The 22,727-nt window shown below is 47.6% G+C and overlaps 1 protein-coding gene across 1 annotated transcript; it reads right to left on the bottom strand.

Annotated features, from left to right (window-relative positions):
• Positions 1–1,544: 1,544 nt before the first annotated feature.
• On the bottom strand, positions 1,545–12,604 carry LOC117853801 (pyrophosphate--fructose 6-phosphate 1-phosphotransferase subunit alpha). The gene is made up of 18 exons (XM_034736090.2): positions 12,422–12,604; positions 11,237–11,409; positions 10,793–10,905; positions 5,046–5,234; positions 4,896–4,963; positions 4,662–4,745; positions 4,328–4,381; positions 3,819–3,899; positions 3,639–3,732; positions 3,450–3,523; positions 3,264–3,374; positions 3,140–3,184; positions 2,989–3,045; positions 2,769–2,873; positions 2,575–2,691; positions 2,340–2,443; positions 2,044–2,209; positions 1,545–1,934 (listed from the first exon to the last, which is right to left on the bottom strand). The coding sequence occupies exons 1-18, from the start codon at positions 12,524–12,526 to the stop codon at positions 1,806–1,808; spliced, it is 1,869 nt and encodes a 622-aa protein (XP_034591981.1). The 5' UTR covers positions 12,527–12,604; the 3' UTR covers positions 1,545–1,805.
• Positions 12,605–22,727: the final 10,123 nt, after the last annotated feature.

The following is a 22,727-nucleotide window of genomic DNA, read 5'->3' as shown; positions in this document are numbered from 1 at the left end:
TAATAAAGACTATTTAGCTCACAGGTTGTGTACTAATTAAGCATATATGTATCTTGCAGCATCCACGTCAGTTTCCTAATACTACTAACATAATATTTTTGTTACTGTTGTTCCATCCATTCAATACCAAGCAAATGTATCAACGTATATGAAACGTACACCAAGGACAATTCACATACCTCCTCTTCGTCATTCTTCTTCGCTGCCCTAGAGGGCTTCTTGCTCTATCCTTGGCCCCGACCTCTTCCTGGCCGCTTCTTCCCACGGCCATGGCCGACACTTGCATCTTCGGCACCAAGAACATCCTCATCCAAGTCAGCCTCATTGTCGGCCAGGGGCTGCTTGCTGCCAGTATGGGCACGGGCGCCACCGACCAAGCCACGCCCGCCCACCGCCAAACTACGGCCGGCCGCGCCCAAGCCACGACCGAACCCGGCCTGGCCGACAGGCACGAACTCATCCAAGTCAGCCTCATCATCGGCCATCATCGTCCTATTGCCGGCATAGGCACAGGCGCCACCGACCGAGCCACGGCCGCCCACCGCCAAGCCACGGCCGGCGGCGCCCAGGCCACGGCCGATTTTTTCCAGACCGCCGGCGCCCAGGCCACGGCCGGCAGCGCCCAGGCCGGCGGCACCCAGGCCACGGCCGGTTTTTTCTAGGCCGGCGGCGCCTTGGCCGGCGACGCCCAGGCCACGGCCGGCGGCGCCCAGGCCGGCGGCGCCCAGGCCACGGCCGCGCGCCCCCAGGACAGGGACAGCCGCGCCCAACCCACGGCCGCCCGCCCCAGCACAGGGCCACCGCCGGTGCCGGCCAAACCTCCGGCCAAACTACGGTCTTCTTCACGAGCGAGGCAATCCGGGGAGTCGGCCAGGGCGCCGGTCGCCTCCAAGTCCTCGACGGCCACGGGTTCCGCACCGTCGGCCATGGGCGGCGACGGGTGGAACGGGCGCTCGAGGCCAGATGCCGGCGACGGAGGAGGAGAACCAGGCGGTGGCGCCGAGTCAGGCGCGAGGGCGGCAGCGAAATCACCGACGGCGGGCGGCCGGAAGCCGTACGGGCGGCGGCGGGCAGGCGGAAGAAGCTGTATGGGCGCCGTCCGCCGAGTCGTGGAATAGGAGTCGGCCGATCTCCCGGACGGTCGTTTTTTTTCTTTCGGAACGGTACTATGTAAAGGGTGGCATTGGTGGGTAATTTCTACCCAACTCCAAGAGGGGTTATAAAAGTTGTTTTTTGAGAGCACCCTTTGAGGAGCTCCAGGAAAATCTTGGAGTTGGCCCCGAGATCCACATTTTTTTTGGAGTTGGTATAGTTGGAGCTGGAGGTGTTTGGCAAGATGAAGCTGGAGTGGAGCTATTTTTTTTGGAGCGGAGCAGTCCCAAACAGACCCTTAGCCACCAACATTACGGTTATCGTAGAATCCATCAATATCCAGCTGCTATCATGTAATCTAACAACATGGAGCAAATCGCATCACAGAGATAGCTTTCAGTGCACAGATCATATTCTCCTCGACCTCGAACACTGGGAAGTGAGCCAACATATATCGCAAAAACATGTTATGCAATTTTATCCTTATCACTTATAATAGTGTAACCAGTTGTATTACGCACAAATTATTCCTGTTCTGACTCATCTCAATCAACACTTGAGCTGAAAAACACCCAAAAACAGAGCTGATATTGAGCAGGGGATCTAACAAGATGGTGGTTTAAGATAAACAGATGATACAGTCAGAATCAAAATATGTCTGAGACTGAGAACACGAGAGCCTATGATTCAGACGATAGACTTTGGCATGGCGTTCAGATGGTTGCCTGGCTACTGAAAGGTGGGGTAGACATTATGGTAAGCATCTCCGTCACAGAAGCCATGGCGCTTACCGCTGCTTTAAGGACATCCTGTGAACACCCGGGCTTCACAATGCTTTTCACCTTCATTGGAGGCAAGGAAACAGTGATAAGCAAGGAAAGAACTGATCAACTGACGCACTGTATTGTTTTTGGAAAGGGCGAAAATTAAACAACAAAGTTAGTAAAATACCTTCTCCAAGTACTCCTGCAGTTGTTTGATTCTTCCCATGTAGTCTCGATCTTCAACACATAGTGAAATAGGCTTTGTCTCAGCACCTGGTCCTTCAAACTGAAGTGGCCCAGGGTTTCGGTAGATGTCTTCCATCAAGAAACTGGAAGAATTTTGTCGCAACAACCTGGAAAACAAAAGGCAAAATCACAAACAAGACAAGAACAGCAAAGCATACAGAGTCAAAAGAAAAAGGAGAAAATCTCAAAGACCAGAGAAAGACTCGTGATTAATAAAAAGCTATATTTTGTACTTACTCGTATGCTTTTCCTTTCAAGTCGACACTGGCCATGTGGACAGCAGGCTTGCCAATTTGACTGGCAGTAGGACCACGAGACCACCGTTTTACAGTCATCATAGACTGGCGATGAATAAGATGTTGTAAATGTTAAGCATTGTTTAGAATTTGAACTGAACTTGGTCTTTGTTTCGAATTGGAACTTCAGGGAAGTGATTCAATTTACAAGGAACCTTAATTACTGAAATACATACCGTAATAGGAGCAGCACCACATTTCCACTTGTTCACTGGACTCTTTAGATTTGTCACAGTGGCCATGTAGCCATTCAAACCAGCTGCTAGGATGTGATAGCACACATGCCCAAGAACCTAAACCCGAACAATGAAACAGTGATTTGACTGGTTAGAGCATTCCAAAGGAAACATCGAAGTGAGGTCAATCTTACATAAGCATAATCACAGTCGAATTTGGAAGGCAGGGCACCCCTTGCTTGGTAGCCAAAAAAGTGGCATATTGCATTGAACTTCTTTCCTTTGTAAGTGCCTTCCTTCTTCAAGAGAAGCCAAAAACAATGTGCACTGTTATTTTTAGTGCTTATTTTACAAGCAAGCTTTTCAACCTATTACACAAGATGAGCAATTTGTGGAAGTCTGAAAATTGCTTACAAGGCGTTTGTTCATTTCATTCTCAACTAATTGTGCTAGAAGCTTCTCAGTCTCAATCTGCAAAGATAGGCAGGTAAATTTTTTTGTAAAAAAGTAATGCAATGAGAAAGGTCATGAAAATTAGTAGAATTTTAATGAATTGCGATAGTACCTGAGAAAGTTGAGCAGATTCATCAGATTCAGGATGGAGAAGAAGCTGCATCACATAAACAACATGATTAAAGCTATGTTTGCTAAATTAGGTGTTTCTGAAAAAGAAAAAAGAATATCTGTACCTGCTTTCTAATAAATGGAGGCAAAAATTCAAAGAGTGCAGATGCCCAAGGTGAAAGATGGGAAGAGATGTTCTCAACGGAAACACCTTTATTATGTAGCCCATGAATTTCCTGGAACAATTAGTGTATCTCAGTAAAGCTTTTAAAAAACAAAACGATTGCATGCTTTCAGATACTGATACAGACCTGAAGCAAAGCATAAAGCTCAGGAATAGTCTCAACAAGACCCTCAGGAATCAGTACAACCCCATGATATTTGTCTGCACAATATAATATGACCATCAGGAATAAGTACAATGCAGAATGCACATGACATATGTGTGCCCGAGATAATGACTCAACAAAGACCTCTGCTAAACATCACTTAATTCCTACCTTTTTCAGCCCTTGCCTGCACAGCGTCACATATCTGCTTTGTAATATCAAAAATGGTAAGTTTTGACAGAGAAACCTCCTCTCCTAGGATAACCTGAGCATTATTCATGTTAGATGAACATATAGTAAATTTTGCATATAAATTAACCAGGTATATACAATGGAAATAAGATTACTTACCATATTCGGATGTGATTGAAGAGCACACTCCAACGCCACATGAGACGCTTTCTGTCCCATGAACCGAATAAAATAGTAATACTGCAAATAAGATAAATGATTTTTATTGAGACCAAAAATACTGATGATGAACATAAATTTAATTTGTATAAAAAAAATCAGAAATATCAGGAAGAGAAGTTACCAACACCTTATAAAATAAAATCAAATAAAAAGTGGATAATAATAGGTATTTGAAACTTTAGGAGAATAATAGAAGTTCCCTAACCTATGACAAGTTGACAATTCAAGAAAGTAATTGTCATATGGAGTGGAAGTTGCAGCGTTGAACAGCCACAGAACATTGGCATCTTCTGATCACCGTTGAAATTGAATAAGTGGGCTGTACTATTTATTTTAAAGTATATTTTTCTTGTTTCCATTATGTGCTTGTGATGCTTTTATAAGGGGAACAATTCAAGGGAGTGTTCAGACTAATTAAACATTAGGACGATATCTGGTACTCTTACCTTTTCAGCAGAAAGAGCATCAGTGCAAACATTGCTTATGAGCTGCGAGTTCACCTGTTAAAATGGTAGAAGATTATATGGGTATAACATCTAAGAAATTATGTAAATTCAGGATAATTCAAGGGTACCATTAGAGTTATGTACGCTAAACTACAGTAAAATAGTAAAAATTAAGGAAATTTCTTATGTGTCTTCCTAAGCAAACTTCTGATACAAGGGTGGCAAAGAATAATAAAGAAGCAATTATCGCATTGACATAATGGTAGTGATGATAAGCTGTGTACAGGTAACATGAATAACACAACTTCATAGTTTGATTCATGAAATTTTTTACCTTGCATATGGTATCAAAACCAACTGTTGTCTCTACAAACTGGTTTTTGAGGTCTCCGTTCAAGGTTACAGGAACACCAACAACCTGTTCAAAAAATGCATAAGTTACTTACGTTATCTATGAAAAATACAGGATAAACAAATACTTTACATTATCTAAGAAAAATACATGATAAAGAAAAATGACTTTATTGATACAAAATAAAGGAACTAAATAAACCAAACACCAGTGAACCTTTGTTGGACATTTCAACTCAGCAAATGTCTCAGCAAGCTGAGCAGCATCCGTATTAGACGTGACACCTTTAAGAGCAAAGAAAGGTGTTATGCACTTGTATGTAATGTAAATTGAAGGTAAAACTCAGAAGACTTTTACAAACATCACCTCCAATTATAACAAGGGAATCCAACTTCAATGCTTGGCAAATAGCCAGTGTTGCCTCTACTTGCTCAGTTGTTCTGATCTGATCCCTTGTCCGACCAAGCATGTCATAACCACCTTGATTTTTATAAGATGCAAGAGCTTCATCACTGATATCCATAGTTTTCTGTGCAAATAAGCCATCAGTTCCTCCTGTGTGAACACAAAAACAAAAACAAGTCATAATGGAGCATATACAGGATTACCATCAACAGTGCTTGAAAACATTGTGCAGAAAAATGTGCACATTGGAACAGAGTGTTAATAGCTGAACTCTTACTCTCGTTGAGAGGATGGCACTAGGAGTTGGGAAATTTTCTGATTTACTTCTCACACAATGCCATGACCAACTTGACGGGTTGGGGATATAGGCTGGTGGGCAGCCAAGCATATGCTAAGATGCTAGTATAAGATGCTAAAGCATAAAGTTGAAAAGCTAGTCTAAGATGCTAGTCTAAGATGCTAAAGCATAAAGCTGAAAAGCTAGTCTAAGGTGCTAGTCTAAGATGCTAAAGCATAAAGCTAAAAAAATCTGCACAAATCTGCACTAGACTTATTCCATCATTCTTCCCCTAAGTCTTGTGCGTCGTCTTGTGGGAAAGTTGGACCATCCCGGTCCTGGAGCAAAGCTCAAGGAACTTGATCCTCCCAAGGGGCTTGGTGAGTAGGTCCGCAAGCTAATCCTTGGTGTTGATGTAGCTCGCCTTGATGCTTCCTTCCTCCAGGCAGCCTCGGATGAAATGGTACCTCACCCGGATGTGCTTGCTCAGTTCATGGAAAACGGGGTTCTTCGCCAGGGCCAGAGCGGACTTGCTGTCCACCCTGAGCTCCACTGCTCCAATGTCTCTGCCGAGGAGATCACCAAACAATCGAGCGAGCCAGAGCGCCTGAATCGAAGCGGTGGAGGCCGCTATGTACTCGGCCTCGTAGCTGGACAGGGCCACTACTTGCTGCTTGACCGACTGCCAGGTAATGAGGCACTTGCTGAGGAAGAAGAGAATCCCGCTCGTGCTCTTGCTGGTGTCGATGTCGTCGGCGTGGTCGCTGTCGCTGTACCTGACAAAGTGTGCCGCCCCAGGACACCTCGGGTAGAAGAGACCGTGGTCGAGAGTCCCCACAACGTAGCTGATGATCCTCTTCACGGCCTGTTGGTGCTCCGTCGTCGGTCGCTGCATGAACCAACTAACGTAGCCGATGGAGAATGCCAAGTTCGGCCGTGTGTGGACGAGGTAGCGAAGGCTCCCCACAAGATGCTGGTACTGCGTAGCGTCCACCTCCTCCGTCGTGCTGTCGCGGCTCAGCTTCAGCCTCTTCTCCATCGGAGTGAGAGCTGGGTTGCAGTCGGTGAGCCTAGCTAACTCTACGACGTGCTTGGCATAGGCGGTCTGTCGAAGCATGATCCTGGAGTCGTCCTAGTGCACCTCGATCCCAAGGTAGAAGGAGAGAGGCCCCAGGTCACTCATCTGGAAGGTGGCCTTCATCTCTTCCTTGAACGTTGCCACCTCCGCATCCTTGGTGCCGGTGATCACCAAGTCGTCGACGTAGACACCCACCAGCAGGGCATTTCCTCCATTGCCCCACTGGTAGATGGCTGCCTCGTGTGGGCTTTGCTCGAAGCCCATCCCTTTGAGCATGGAATCCAACTTGGCATTCTACACCCTTAGTGCTTGCTGCAAGCCATAGAGGGCCTTGCGCAAGCATAGCACCTTGCCCTCCTTGCCAGGGATCGCAAAACACAGCGGCTGGTGCACGTAGACCTCCTCCTTCAAGTCGTCGTTAAGAAACGCCGACTTGACGTCCATGTGATAAACGCGCTAGCCTTCCTGGGCAGCCAGCGCAAGGAGGAGTCGCACGGACTCCATCCGTGCCACGGGGGCGAAGGCATCGTCGAAGTCGATCCCCTCCTGCTGCACGAACCTGCGTGCCACCAAGCGAGCCTTATGCTTGACAATGGCACCGGCTTCATCCCTCTTCAGCTTGAACACCCACTTAAGGGTGATTGCGCGGTGACCACGAGGGAGGTCAGCAAGCTCCCAGGTGCGGTTCTTCTCAACCGCGTCCATCTCCAATTGCATCGCGGCATGCCATGCCGCATGTCTCTCGATCTCTGCGAAAAACCGAGGCTCGCTGTCATCGCACGCAATGTGCAACTGTGCCTCCAGGTCATGAGGCACCGGTCCCGGCACCAGCTGGTTGCCGAGGAGGTCCCCCATCGTATGGTACCGCAATGGCTTGCCGTCGTGGTACGCATCGATGCGCTCCTCGTCGTGAGAGAGCGGAGTAGCGAACTCCACTGGGCTGTGCTCGACATGAGCTGGTGTTGGAGTAGACATGTCCGGAGGGGTGGCTATCGGTGCTGGAGTATGTGGCGTCGCCAGCAGGCGGTGTCGGCGAGAAACTCATCGTAGCTGGAGTCGTGGCTGAAGAGCATGGTGCTGCTTGAGTAGCAGGCACTGGAGTCGGTGGAGGTTCGGGGACTGGGGTAGGCACGCTCGGTGAAGAAGAGCTGCCTACTCCCCCAGCTCCCTCGAAGTGGACCTACTCCGCCTTGTCCCACGCCCATCCTCACCCTTCGTCGAACACAACGTCACGTGCCGTGCGCACACGCTGTGTCTCCGGGTCGAGAATGCGGTAGGCCTTCGAGCCCTCCGTGTAGTCGATGAGCACTCCCTGAGTGCTCTTGTCATCGAGCTTGCCGATGTGGCCAAGCTCCTTGGCAAACGCGAGGCAGCCGAAGACCCACAGGTGGGAGACCACCGGCTTGCGCCCATGCTGAGCCTCGTACGGTGTCCTGCCGTCGAGCGCCTTGGTAGGTGAGCGGTTGAGGATGTAGATAGCCGTCACCACTGCCTCTCCCCAAAAGACAGCCGGCATCTCCCTCTACTTGAGGAGGGCCCAAGCCATCCCCACAACCATTTGGTTGCGCCGCTCGACGACGCCATTCTGTTGTGGGCTATACGGCACGGAGTAGTGGCGTTGAATGCCCTCATCAGCGCAGTACGACGCGAATTCAGCCGCCGTGAATTCGCCACCGTTGTCAGTGCGCAGCACGCGCAGCTTGCGGCCGCACTCCGCCTCCGCAGCAGCCAGCGCGCGCCAGATGGCATCCGTAGCCTCTTTCTTGCTGCCGAGGACCATCACCCACATGTAGCGGGAGAGGTCGTCAACGAGCAGCAGGAAGTAGCGTCGTCCTCTCGATGTGGCTGGTGTCACCGGGTCACACAAGTCCCTGTGTACAAGCTCGAGCCGCTCCTTGGCTTGGAAGCTCGCCTGCTGGGGAAAGGGGAGCCACCTCTGCTTTGTCAACACACAGACATCGCAGAACTGCTCCACGTGGTCAAGGCACGGCAGGCCTTGCACCATCTCCTTGGCACTGAGCCGCCGCTTCAAGGCCTCAAAGTGAAGGTGCCCAAAGCGTTCGTGCCACTACCACGCCTCGTCGTCCCGATGAGCAGCGAGGCAGAGGGGTTGTGCCACCTGCACATTAAGGATGTAGAGTCGATTTGCACTTCTGGTTACCTTGGCAAGAAGGCGACGATGGTGATCCCAAATCCTCATGACTCCATCCTTGACCTCCACGCGCGAACTGTTCTCATCCAGCTGTCCCAAGCTAATGATAGAGTTCCTCAACACGGGGACGTAGTAGACTCCGGCGAGCAGCATGTGCTCTCCAGACTCGGCGGTGAAGATGATGGAGCCAATGCCCTTGATCTCCACGCCAGAGGCATCCCTAAACTTGACGGAGCCTCAGACGCTAGAGTCAAGCTCGGTGAAGAACTCCCGCCGACCGGTCATGTGATGGGTGGCGCCGGTGTCGAGGCACCACCCATCAGTCTTGTCGTTGCTGGAGCCATCGCCGAGGAAGGCGTGTGCCCTCGTCTCATCAAGGTAGAGGAGAGCCGCTGCGGCCGATGCCGCTGGAGGTAGCTCAATGCTTGCGTGTGCCAAGAGCAGAGCTAGCTCCTCCTCCTGTGCGACGTGAGCCTGGCCGCGTCTTGGTTGTCGACAATCCTTGGCCCAATGGCCAAGCCTGCCACAGTTGTGGCACGCGTCGTCTCGTACCGGCTCCCCGTCGACCCCACCGCCACGCCGCCGGTCGAACTCCATCTCCACCTCCAGCTGGGCAGCCTTCTCCCACAACCGCTGGACCTCCAACGCAGGGTCGATGCACGGGTTGCACCAGGGGTTGCGGTCGCCACGTCCGCCGGGAACGCGGCCGTCGCGCGCGCCCTTGCCATGAGCGCCGCCGGCGCGTCCACGCCCGTTTGGGCTGCCGCCGCCACGCCCACGGGGTTGCGCGGCTGTCCACTGCACCGCCCGCTCTCGGCGCTGCCTCCCTTGCTAGCTCAAGCTCTTCGTCGGTGCTACCGTCGGCAAAGATAGAGCTGCCGATGCTACAGCCACGTAGAGCCTCGAGCTCCGCTGCCGCCGCACGCGTTGCATCTGCTGCCGTCGCTGCTTTCGCTTCCGCCCTTGCTGCTGCCAGCTCCGACGCCGCCAGCCTCGACGCCCTTGCCGCCATCGCAGCAGTCTCCGCCGCCGCTCACTCGCGATCCTCTGCTGCGGCGAGCTTGGCCTCCTGCCGACGCCGCGCGCTCGAGGCGACCGAGTGCTGAGATTGTCCTGCGAACATAGCGCGCCACCGGGGGGCTGCTGCGTGGGGAAGAGGCTGCTTCTGACGAGCTTTTGCTCGTCTATACAGAGGGAGAGGAGTGAGCAGGGACAGCCAGTGTTCCTGCTGCCAGCTGAGGACGAAGGGTGGCTGGGGAAGGATGTGAGCAGGAGATGTTTAACCTATAGGATAGTATGGCTCTGGTACCGGATGTTAGTAGCTGAACTCTTCTCTTATTGAGAGGATGGCACTAGGAGTTGGGAAATTTTCCGGTTTACTTCTCACACAATGCCATGACCAACCTGAGGGGTTGGTGATACATATATATAGGCTGGTGGGTAGCCAAGCATATGCTAAGATGCTAGTCTAAGATGCTAAAGTATAAAGCTGAAAAGTTAGTCTAAGGTGCTAAACTATAAAGCTGAAAAACTAGTTTAAGATGCTAGTCTAAGATGCTAAAGCATAAAGCTGAAAAAATCTGCACAAATCTGCACTAGACTTATTCCATCACAGAGAACCAGCAAGCTCCCAGCATGTTAAGTTTTCCTGTATTTTAATAGTATTGCAGCTCGGTATTGCTGTTCCCACTGAATATCTCTATAATCTACAATGTGGCAACCTACTGCTGGTTTTAAAAATACATTAGTCACCAAATTCAGAAATGTTCATGATTTGACTGGACCAGTACTGTATCATATAAAAACAGATAACATCATGCATGTAATCTCGTTAACATGCACAATTTGCACAAACAACAAGAGATACAAGTAACAAAAGTTGCCAATCAATATTCTGACTAGATCATGGTTCCTGAAGTAAGCCCATGTTTAGTTCACTCCAAAATTCCAACTTTGGCACTGTGCAAAAAGAAGATTCCCCATCACATCAAACTTGCGGTACATGCATGGAGTACTGAATGTAGACGAAATTAAAAACTAATTGCACAGTTTTGTTGTACTTTGCGAGACGAATCTTTTGAGCCTAATTAGTCAATATTTGGACAATAATTCACAAATACAAACGAAACGCTACAGTGTTGCTACAGTAATTTTGACATCCCAAATTGAGCAACTAAACAAGGCCTAACCTATGTGCTTACCGAGAAAACCGATAAGCTTGCTGTTTGGGTTGTGAGCCTTTATAGCATCATAGAGGCCCCATATAACATTGTGGCCTCCTGGCGATTGCCTCCCACTGAAGACAATGCCAACCCTGCATCCCACACACACATTCCAATCCATAGAAGGAAAAATATTACAGGATCACACACCATGAATTTCTACAATGGATTAAAAGAATAGTTTGTCAGCAATTGAGAATGTGACGAGAATCAACTGTTAAAGCAGTCTATTGTCCTATCTTTGTTTTATAACATACAAGGCTGCCACAATTCATGAGCTAAACTAGTGTATACAAGCCGGAGCAAAAATGGGAAAATCCAGCAGAGGAAGAAATACGACATTTGAAATAGCAAACTAAAGTTCTAAGAAAAATTTGCACAATACATACACTTATGAAAAATGAACATGGAAGATGAGTGTACCTGACGACAGGATGCTCTGTCATGATTGTAGCATCCTGCACATTGGCCGTCTTTCCGAGGAAGTGCGCCAGTGGCTGGCCATACGTGTGAGGGAAGGCCTGGCTGATGACGTGTGCACCGGCAACATCGGCCGCAATCGCTGCATCACCGTACTCCACCCTGACCGTGGTACCCTGAATTCCGTCCGGTGCAGAGTACAGACATGCAAGAAAGCCATCAGCCCATCAGTCCGGTGCGTCAGTCAAGAGCACGGCCTACTCTATCAGTCAATGCCTTCACTGCCATTGGAGTAATAATCAAATAGATCACCCAATCCGCTGCCATTGGAGTGCAAGGAAAAATGCAGTAATAATCAAATAGATCACCCAAAATTACTGTAGTGCAACTGTATCATTTCGTTTGTATTTGTAAATTATTATCCAAATATTGACTAATTAGGCTTAAAAGATTCGTCTCGCAAAGTACAACAAAACTGTATAATTAGTTTTTAATTTTGTCTACATTTAGTACTCTATGCATGTACGCAAATTTAATGTGATGGGGAATCTTCTTTTTGCATAGTGCTAAAGTTGAGATTTTGGAAGAAACTAAACAAGACCTTGATTAGTTACCAATGATTGGCATGCTTTCACTTTCCCTTTGCCTCCTCGCGACCCCCCCTGCTACGTGGCGGGGAAAGAACGGCACAACAACCTCAGCTCAAGGAGGAAACGAGTGAATTATTGCTTCGTTTACGCATGTGTTGCTGTGTCGCTCGCTGAGCCATGGAATCTCAGATCCATGGCTCCTCAGTGTAGACTGGGGAGTGGAGGGCGACGGCAGCGCGCACCGGTGTCAGCCCATTACTGGTGCACCTAACCCCCACTCTACTGTTATGGACCTATGGTAGCCCACCCCGCACCTATCTGAAAGCGAGGGAAATTAATCGGAACAGATAAGCATCGCCGCACCAACCCGCGAACTATCCCCGCCTCGACGAGATCGATCGATCTGGCCAGGGAAACATAAACGGCAGAACGCGCAGGGTGGGGATCGCAGAAACCCGGTATGCACGTCGGCGATGCGGATACGGAGCGGAGTGGATCGCCCGCGCCGGCGCCGCCAACGGCAATGCCGTTGCGAGAAATAGGCAAGGGTTTGATCGAGGTGGGCGTCGGTAGCAGGCGCAGGGAGGGTGTAGAGTACCTGCAGGCAGGGCGGGAGCTCCGGTTGGTAGAGCGCGCGCGCCTTCTGGAGCGACGACAGCTCGCGCGGCACGCCGTAGTCGGAGTCCATGGCCACGCTGCCCATCGCCGACTCGACGGCTCGTCGTGCGCGGATCCCGATGGAGGAGTAGGTTCTGTTCGATCGCTGGCAATTAAAAACCGCCAGCGTGCGTGGCATTTATACTGGGCCAAGCGGCCTGCAGGGAGGAGGGGTGGTGGTGGCGGCGGTGGGGGCCGCGCGGCGCCTGCAGCCACAAGCCCAGAGCCCACCAGGCCACCAACGCCTGCGGCACGCACGTCACGCGCTGCGCACCCGAGCACGCGCGCGCACTGGACGCTGTATCGCCAACCGTGCCAGTGCTAACGGGACCATGCGGTAGTAGGTGCGCGTTGTTGGCCTACGTAATCTGATATTCTCCTTCTTCTATCTGCTGGATCATATGGCAGCTCATCAAAATTTACCTCATGTCATGAAACCCTTGAAGAATGATGAGCAGAACGATTGGGGTTTGATGCACTGTTATCTCCTCCATCAGGATTCTCATCATTGCCGACTGGGGGCAATTTCCTTTTCAAGAATCTTTCCAGACTGCTTTGATTGCCTATCAAATTAGTTAGCATAATTAAACACTAGAGTAAATACTGAAAGCAACACTAGAGTAGTCACTAATTTGCAATTTTTGTACCTGACATTTCGTTTGGAACGAACCTTTTTCCAGGAATCAGGATGCAAGCATGAAGATTACTCTTTGCTTATGCTTTCTCACCGTGTAACTGAAACAAAAATTAAACAAAGTAGAAACCTAAGATCTCATCACATCAAACAATCCAAAACAAAACCCTAAGACCCCTGCATATCTAGAGAAATTTATGTACCATCTAACAATCAAGGAATCACCAAATCATTACCTCCTAGGCTCCTACCATGGTGAGGAGAGATCATTCCCTCGCAGCTCCACGACTCCGACCAGACGACCAGCGGGATGCACGGGTGTAGGCCGTAGGGCGATTGGCTAAGAGATAATTCCTTATTTGACACAAGATAAATGACCCGTTCCTTCCTTGACCCTCAAAAAATTTAAGTTCACTATTTGACACCGAGTTCAACTTTCGTTCCTTACACGATACTCTGTTGGATTTTCCATCCGGGAACAGTTAAATACCCTACGAAAAGATGATTTTGCCCCTGTGAGCTCCACCACCCTTCTCCCTCCTCTGCTCCACACCGCACGATCTCGCCATATGCGCTGGCTTCTGTGCCGCCTACCTCCGTGAATGCCTGGCCGGGCTCGAGGCCTCCGCTGCCGTGGCCACCACAGACACACCGCAAGTCCACCTCCACCATCCGCTCCCTCTTCTCCTAGCCGTTCAACGATGCCACTGCCGCCAGAGGTGGCCCCTCGAGCTCCACTGCCTCTACGCTGTCGGACCTACACTACTGCAAATCCTTCTCCTGTGGGTGTGGGGACGACACCCTGGCCACTGCCGGTGGGGCGTACGAGCCGCAGCGACGGTCCTATGACGTGCGCGAACGCCGCGTCACAGTCGCCGAGGAAGGAAATGGCAGTGTGGATGGCATGGGCGGAGGATGGCCTGCACGTGCAGCCTACGACCACGCTGCTCCCCTACGCCGCCGGCTGTCCTACCAACCCCCACCCGAGATCGCCGGCATATGGCCTCTCCCTCCACGCGCCAACCCTCACCCGCATCGCCTGTCGCGCCGCGCACGCCTCCCCGCTCTCGCTCCACACCCCCGGCCATTAAACCCAACGCCCCGGTCTCTCTAATCCCTCCCGCACACACACAATCACCATTGCCAAGCCGAGCAAGCTCTGTCGCCGGCGTAATCTGCCAAGCACCGGCCATCGCTCGTCGATTCACCGCTCCCGCGCCCTCTCCACCTTCCTAGCTCCCTCCTCCACCTATCCGCCCAACCCGCCATGCCTCCACCGGCCGGGAATCCAGAATTCCGCGTCCACTACCGCCACACCACCAAACTTCAACCACTGGCCAATTCGCCGTCTACACGCCACCATCCATCATTTCACCATGCCCCTGTGCCCCCGCCTAGTCAACCTCCCTAGCTACCTCCTCAACTTGTCCCCGCCGTGCGCCGTCCACCACACGGCCAAAAATCACCATTTCCCCCGCCGCTTGAGCTCCCTCTCCGCCACAACCACCTCACCACCGATGCCTGGCACCCTGGCACGGCGGTCGGCAGCACGCAACCTCCCAAGGGGCTCGGCGGCTGACGGGGCTCGACCTCTTGCAGGGGCACGGTAGCCGGCAGGCCGGTGTGGAGCAGAGGGAGAAGGTGAGGAAACGAGGGAGAAGGGTGGTGGGGCCCACAGGAGCAAAATCATCTTTTCATCGGACATTTAACGGTTCACGAATGAAAAATTTAACTGAGTGTTATATGAGGAATGAAAGTTAAACTCAGTATTAAATAGGGAACGGAAATTTTCTGAGGACCCAGAAAGGAACGGGTAATTTTTATAGTGGTTTTTATAGTGTCTAACTAGGAAATTCTCTCGTTGTATCACGAACCGGCGGCGGAAGATGAAAAGCCAAAAGTCAGAGAGGAGTCGATGTCAATCTATTTTTTCCCGTCTGTACTACTACCGATTGGACCAATGGACCCTGGTGTGCCTCCTGGGCGAAGCTGTGCCTGTGTTCCGGACGTGGGCTTAGTTTGTTGGGCGTGGACGTTACTGCCTGTGTGGGCTGGGCAGCCAGGCCGTGAGGCCGGCCGGTCCACCGGAGTCTACGGAATTTTTTTATTTTTTATTTTAGCATTTTGCAAAGATATATATATCCTAATAAAAAATTTGCAAATTTATACCTATACGTCATTTACGGTCATTTGAAATGGATATACCCAAACTAAACAGACAACCTTACCGCCGGTTCAACCAACCGGCGGAATCTCCTTCCTCTTGGCAGTACACTTTCAAAAAATCATAACTAATTCATATGAGCTTAGATAGAGATAAGTTTTATATAAAAATTGTAGCTCTCGCTGAGATTTACAACTTTGTAATTCAAAATATTTTCATTTGAAGCTATCTTAGTACTCAAATAATCGACACAAGTTTCAGATCTAAAATTCAATTTTAGATCTAAAATTGAATTTTTTGAATTTTAGATCTGAAACTTGCGTCAATTATTTGAGCACCAAGATTACACCAAATGAATCAATTTTAGATTTAAAAATATGTTGATTATTTGAGCACCACGATAACTTTAAATGAAAATAGTTTGAACTGCAGAGTTGTAGGTCTCGTCGAGGGCTACAATTTTCACATAAAACTTATCTCTATCCGAGTTCAGATGAATTAGTTATAATTTTTTGAAAGTATGCTACCCAACTTTAAATCTAAAATTTGAGTTTTAGATCTGAAACTTGTGTCGATTATTTGAATACCAAGATGATATCAAATGAAAAAAGTTTGAACTACAAAGTTGAAGATCTCGTCGAGGTCTAAATTTTTATATAAAATTTATCTCTATTCGAGTTCATATGAATTGGTTATGATTTTTTGAAAGTATACTACCTAGAAAAGGAAGATTCCACGGGTTGAACCGATGATAAGGTTGCTACATTGTAGCGTCCGCTTTCCGTCGTTTCATTTGACTATAGCCGTTTCAAGTATAGGTATAGATTTGCATTTTTTATTAGAATATATATTTTTATAAAATATTAAAATAAAAAAATTCGGGGTCTGCGTGAATTTTGACTGGGGTCCAAGCTGGTGAAAATCAATGGGTACAAGAGGTTCCCAAAAATCGTCGGGGTCGGCCGACCCCGAAGGGCAGCTTCGCCCCTGCGTCCCATCAATGCTAAATCGGTTTCTAATCTTGCATGCTGCAACGTGCAAGCATGGTGATAGGACCCTAGCCAAATATAAAAATGCTCATCCCTTCTTTGGGGGTGTTTGGATATCCCGTGCTAAACTTTAGCACCTGTCACATCGGATGTTTGAATAGTAATTAGAAATATTAAACATAGTCTAATTATAAAACTAATTGCAAAGGTGAAGTTTAATTCGCGAGACCAATCTATTAAGCCTAATTAATCCATGATTTGATAATGTGGTGCTACAGTAACCATTTGCTAATGATGGATTAATTAGCCTTAATAGATTCATCTCGCGAATTAGACTCTATCTGTGCAATTAGTTTTGTAATTAGTTCATATTTAGTCCTCTAATTAGCATTACCCTACGCATGAAGAAATAATATTTTACTTTGTGGCATCGAGGTATGCAGACGTCAAGGTTAGAAAATTTTTCTAAGCATCGGCTCTCACAGTGTGCAATCATCAGTGATTCATCTTCTCTTTGCAAACGGAGCATCGTCTTTCTTCAACACTGCAGGTGCTCGAATCGGAGAATTTACGATGGATTAGAATAATGCTCGTGCATGGCTACCAGCGTCAAAAGATTTTCAGCATGACACACAAAGCATGAAGAATATGATGTTCATCTTAAAACATGATATTTTAAGGCTAATTGAGTTTCCGAAGCATCAATTTTTTTCTATGCAAACATATTTTTTAATTAAACAATATTATTGAAGCAAAGTTATAATTCGGTAATTTAAGTCCGACAAGATAATACCATGCTCGTTTCTGAAATAGCAACAATTTCATGCGGCCATGCATGCTTGCGACGAAGACTGGCTTATCAATCAAGAACCATCTTGCAAACACAAGCACTGAAAAGCAGTTTCCAATTGTCCCAATACATATTTTCACTAACAATTTTCTTACCCAACGGAACCAACACTGCTGTACGATCGATCTTTTAAGTACCGGTCGGATACCCTTTAATGGTAGCTCAACCGGTACTATCGGGAGGCTCCCACATGTAATGGAATCAGGTCACACGAATTTCATGCGTAATATGCGTGGGTGCAGTTTGTGGGATTCGAACCCACGACCTCAAGCCTCGAGCGAACCTTCCTTACCATCTCACCCACACAACACATCACATGGAGTTAGATATGTTTTCCTTTCGAAGTAACCCGTGGAAAGCCCTTTAGTACCGGATTATAACACCACCCGGTTCTAAAGGTACCTTTTAGTACCGGCTGGTGTTAAGACCCGGTACTAACCGTGGCTTTAGTACCATGTCACAACACCACCTGGTACTAAAAGATATCTTTTATTATTGGGTGGTGTTATGATCCGATACTAAAAGGTCTTCGGGTACTGAAAAATTGGACCTAGTACTAATTCCGCGTACTAGTACCGAACGAAAAGCTAGGTGGAACTAACACCATCAACGAATGCTTAATTTTCCAGTAGTGCAAATTATAAAAATGGAATCCACCTCTACGTGCCAGCTTATAATATAATACCGCCCCATATTATCGCCCTCACACCCATTTGAATGAAAGATCTTAACAAAAATTTGGTGTCACTTAATTACACTAGACTTACCGTATCAGTTACTCCGTCCGTTTTTATTTGTAGGGCGCGCACACATATCAAGATTCAAACTTTACAACTTTTGACTAATAATTTAACTATCATTTTCTTATTTTTATAATCTAAACTTTATATGGTTGGATTCATAATTAAGTATACTCTACAACGACATAAGTTTATAACATAAACATTATAATATAAGATAAATGAAGGATCAAAATGTAATTTGGAAGACGTGCCAAGTTACACCATGCCTTGTAAACATAAACGGATGGATTATGTCTGTCTCTATAAGGGTGCGGTTGGATCCCTTTGCTAGTCTTTGCCTTGCCTGGCTGATCAAGGTTCTATGTGCTCGATTTTCTTGCTGCATGTCTCTGTGCTCGTGCTTTTTAGCTTTTTTCTTCACCAAGCTCTGCAAGCCAAATCCCCTTTCCTGCTCTGGCAATGCTAACCTTGCTTGGCAAGGAGAGGTGAGGCAAGCAGGAAAATGAACCAAGCGTGCTAAAAAATTTGGTTAATACAAATGGATGGAAACTAAAAAGGGCATACCTATTGTGAAAGAGCCCCACACAAGGTGGGTCTGGGGAAGAAACAAATTGATGGAAATTAAAATAGGGAAATCTTAAAAACTGCAAACGTCGAACTTCTATAACATCATCCTCCTTTTCTGGAGTCTACACTCACGTCATCTCTCCATTATATGGTAGCAGCATCTGATATCCGTCCAATCTTATCAATTGGATTTCAACAAAGTATAAAACTTTACCATAAACTAAAAACAAATGACCACATGTTTAGAAAAGATGGCTGTCCACTGTCCTGTAATGGAAATCAAAACAATAGTAACGAAAAATGTCGATAATGAAAACAACACTGCATGTATATATTGGTGCACACATATGAAGAGAATATCGGACAGGACATAGGATGCAAGCATTGTTCTTCCACTGCTTATCCAGCAATAGACTTATGCTAATAATGGCATAATAACTAATAAATTTACTTTTCTGATGGACCTAGAATTTTCCACCAAATTCTTTCCTTAGTATCATGTGGACCTGCAATCACGCATGTGAAAAAAAATCAATTGAAAACAGACCCAAGAAAATCGATACATACATGGAAAAAAAAATGCAAACAGATCGTATTAAAGAGCATAGCATAATTGAGTCTTCCCTAGTTAAGTGCATGTAAAAGCTAGTGGCTGGACTATTTTGAAATAGACGATCATCAGTAATGCTAGGTAAATCCGTTACAACTTTTGCAAAACTCAATATCAAGTTCTATGCAAACCCGTCTATACTTGCATGAACAGATAAGTTACGGCTTGCAGTTCTTGGTGAAGGTGACACTCTGTCCCCAGCCCATAGCTCTGCACTACCAATGCCACGAGTGAGACTATGGACATAATACTGCATCAAGGTAGTTAGTTCTGGTTTGAAGAACTACCTTGATAAACACTTATGCTTGCCATCTAGATGTTGCAGTTCTCAAGCTCCAAATATAGCACTACATCCTGATACTCTCTCCATGAAAAAGGAAAAGGAACACGCCTCTATAAAAGATTGGTGTTACCTACCAAGCTCTTCTCCCAATCCACTTATGGCATCACAGGCTTTGCAATTGCTTATCTCTTTTCTCCTAGCTTGAAACATAAATCATTTTATTTAATTACAACAGTATCGAAGGTGAAAAATCATATAATAATAAATCTTAAGATCTAAGGTACATCTCAAGCTTCAGAATAGTTATGTTTAGTTTGCCAAAATTCGACAAAATTACATGGTGGTGGCAACCGGATGTGAGAATCAAATTACATACTTTTCAGATAAAATCTATATATTTTAGATGTTAGGAAAAAAGGGATATATTCACTAAAATCTATTTACCTAATGGAATAGTATAGCATCCACCTTAAGCAAGAGGGTAGTTAAAACCCAAACAGTACTCGAGACAGTCCTATATCCTATCACAGAAAGGAAACTAGATAGAAAAAAAAAAGAAAGGAAATGGGACGTTAGAGAGCACAATTGTACATAATTCAAAACATTGGACCGGAACAAATTTCACAATGCTGGGAAGTAAAGAGCAAAAGAGAAGGGGTTTAACAAAGGATATCAACTGTATATCAATGTTTTGAAGCCTGTAAGCATGTGAACAAGCAGCAAGGATATAAATACAGATTACACATAAGCAAATAAATAAACTTTTTAGAATGGGTGAAGCATCTGAGCAGATCTGCCAGAAGTCTAGTTATGCAGAAACAATTCTACGTTGCAATATGGTATGCACACTTCCTAATCCAAAGGCCAAGTAAATTGAAATATAAAAGGCAAGGCAGTACAATGAATAAATGATAAAAATATCATAGCACCACTGCAGCCTACAGTGATTTAGCAAAGGGATGAGCCGTTTCCCAGGCCCCACTTTTAACACATTTTTATCATATTGGCTCCCAAACACATGTGTTAAAAGGGTTGTGTTAAAGTTTAACACGCCCAATTTCATAAACACCTCAAGGGGGTGTTAAAAGTGGTCCCTAGTCCACTTATTTCCTGGTTGCCCCCCTTCTCTCTCCTCTCCTCTCTCTCCTCCCCGCTGCCAACGCCGGCCATGCCTCATCCGTCGGCCTCCTCCGCCCGACCCCGCCGCCAACGCCGGCCATGCCTCATCCGCCGGTCTCCTCCGCACGTCCCCACCGCCAACGCCGTCCATGCCTCATCCGCCGGTGCGCGGATCTGGAGGGGGCGTGAGGGAGGAGCGGGGAGGGAGGCAGCGGCGTAGCCCTTGGCGCTGCCATTGGCCCTTGTAGAAGTCCCCGTTGGCGTAGCTCTTGGCGCTGATGTCGTGGCGGCGGTCCGCCACCCATGCGCCGCGGTAGGTGGCGCCGTCAGGCTCGACGAACGCGCCCTGACCCTGGATCCAGCTGCCACGGAACTCCTCCTCGAACGTGGTCTGCCACCGCACCGTCGAGGCGCAGCTCGCCGCCACGGGGGCTGAGCTCCGCCCGACCATGCCTCCTCCACCGGCGTGCGGATCTGGAGGAGCGGGGAGGGAGGCGGCGGTAGTGGTGGCGGGAGGGCAGGTTGGGCCCAACGCCGGCGTAGGCGGGGCCTCATCCACCGAGCTAGCGCACGCGATCGACGTGCGTGGACTCCGCGTGAACTGGCCTCCTGGTGAGCAGGAGCGGCTGAAGGTGGAGCTGTGGTCGGCTGCTGTCTTGGGGGAGAGAGAAGTAGAGAGAGGAGGAAGGAAGGAAGGGAGTGGGGGTATAATTGTCATTTCCAACCTAAGGTGTTAAAGTTTAGCAGACCATCCAAACACTCCAATGTGCTAAACTTTAACACTCCATTTGAGGATGTTAAACTTTAACACTTTGCTAAAGTTTAACACAGGGTATCCAAACAGGCCCTAAGTTGCCATCCTCACTTGATTAACAATACAAACTAACTGTCTCCTTGCGATTGGGATCGGATCAAATTGAATCGAACAGGTGTATCTGGTGCTTAGCCCTACTTGCCGCGGATCTTGCAGTCATAGACCATGATGTTTGCCAACCCTTCGGCCAACATCTCTGACATCGTCATGAACTCCTGCAGAATAGGAAGAGGATCAGACCAAGACTTTAAATAGATGGCATCACAAGCCATAGAAAAGAAGAGAGGGGATTGAGAGAGGCCAGCATGGATGTGGGTGAAACATGGGTGAAAGAGCATCTAGGCCCCTAATTCGATTTTGGCGATTAGTGACAACATGATCATTGTGACTAATGTGTGTTTTGCAGCAGCATTCAATAAGTTAGTACAATGATGGTCTTTCATGGTATTCTTGTCCCCCATCATGTGTTTGAAATTATATTGGTTCAAAGGATAAGCGATAAGGCTAAGGACAAGCTAGTTCCAAGTGTTGTTTGGTGTTGAGAGACACTTGGATTAGTATAGGTCTTTTATTTTCCTTTGGTCATACTATAGGGGGGCGGCTAAGAGTAGTTGCTTGGCCAAGGTGAGTCCTTGAATTGTGTGGATGCACACTTGTGAAACTAGGCACTAGGTAACTCAGTTGAAGCCCAGAATGATATGAAGAAGAAGTGTGAAAACTCAAAGGAATTGAATTGGATGAGTTTTAGACACTTAATATGCAGAAGTTCATGTCACCAATTCATTCGGTGACCTCCGGATGAGTCATTGAATTGGTCGATGCCTACAGTGAGCATGCAATAGGTGCACAGGACCAACGAATGGTCCAATGGGCACAATGGTGCTTTAGAGTATTGTCGATGAGCCTCTCAGGTCCAGGAGCGGCTGTGTAGACCGATTGATACGGTGGGTTCTGGGAAGCCCCACCAAATAAGTTGGTGCTATCAGCTCGGCTCGCGATCGGCTCAAAATCGGCTCTAGAAGTTTTTAGAACTTATTTGAGGCCGCAATAATTGTTATGGTGGTAACATTATTTCCTCACCGAATGAGTCGATGATGTGTCAGTGACCGTTGAAGACTTGTACTTGAAGACCTCACCGATTGATTCGGTGACCACTTGGAACCATCACCAAATCAGTCGGTGATGGGGTTTTCTATGAACATGAACAACAACGGCTAGTTTCTTGCTTGGCCTATATATACTTCTTGAGCTAGTTCATTTTAGTCCTCTTGGCACAGAGTGAAGCTTATAGGTTATTTTGGAGGTCAAGGGTAAGTTGAGCACTAAAAGTGATTTGAGAAGTTCTTAATTGAAGATTAAGGATATCATTAGTGCTTGGAAAGTAGCATGTGTGCATCCATCCATCTCTTTGTCTTGTGTAGGCCAAGTAAAAGTCTTTGCTTGTTACTCTTGGTGATCGGCATCACCTTGACGG

This window comes from Setaria viridis, chromosome 4 (assembly GCF_005286985.2).
Source record: "Setaria viridis chromosome 4, Setaria_viridis_v4.0, whole genome shotgun sequence".
Classification (NCBI taxonomy): domain Eukaryota; kingdom Viridiplantae; phylum Streptophyta; class Magnoliopsida; order Poales; family Poaceae; genus Setaria; species Setaria viridis.
The sequence above is the reverse complement of the archived record's forward strand: the minus strand, read 5'-3'. Positions and strand labels throughout refer to the sequence as shown.

What these genes read in the sequence shown, in the direction of transcription:
- LOC117853801 (XM_034736090.2), bottom strand. Translation starts at nt 12,526, where the DNA reads ATGGGCAGCGTGGCCATGGACTCCGACTACGGCGTGCCGCGCGAGCTG. An exon ending in CTCCATTTATTAGAAAGCAG is followed by an intron (nt 3,185 to 3,263) that starts GTACAGATATTC and finishes TATGTGATGCAG; the next exon opens with CTTCTTCTCCATCCTGAATC. An exon ending in GTGGTGCTGCTCCTATTACG is followed by an intron (nt 2,444 to 2,574) that starts GTATGTATTTCA and finishes ATTCATCGCCAG; the next exon opens with TCTATGATGACTGTAAAACG.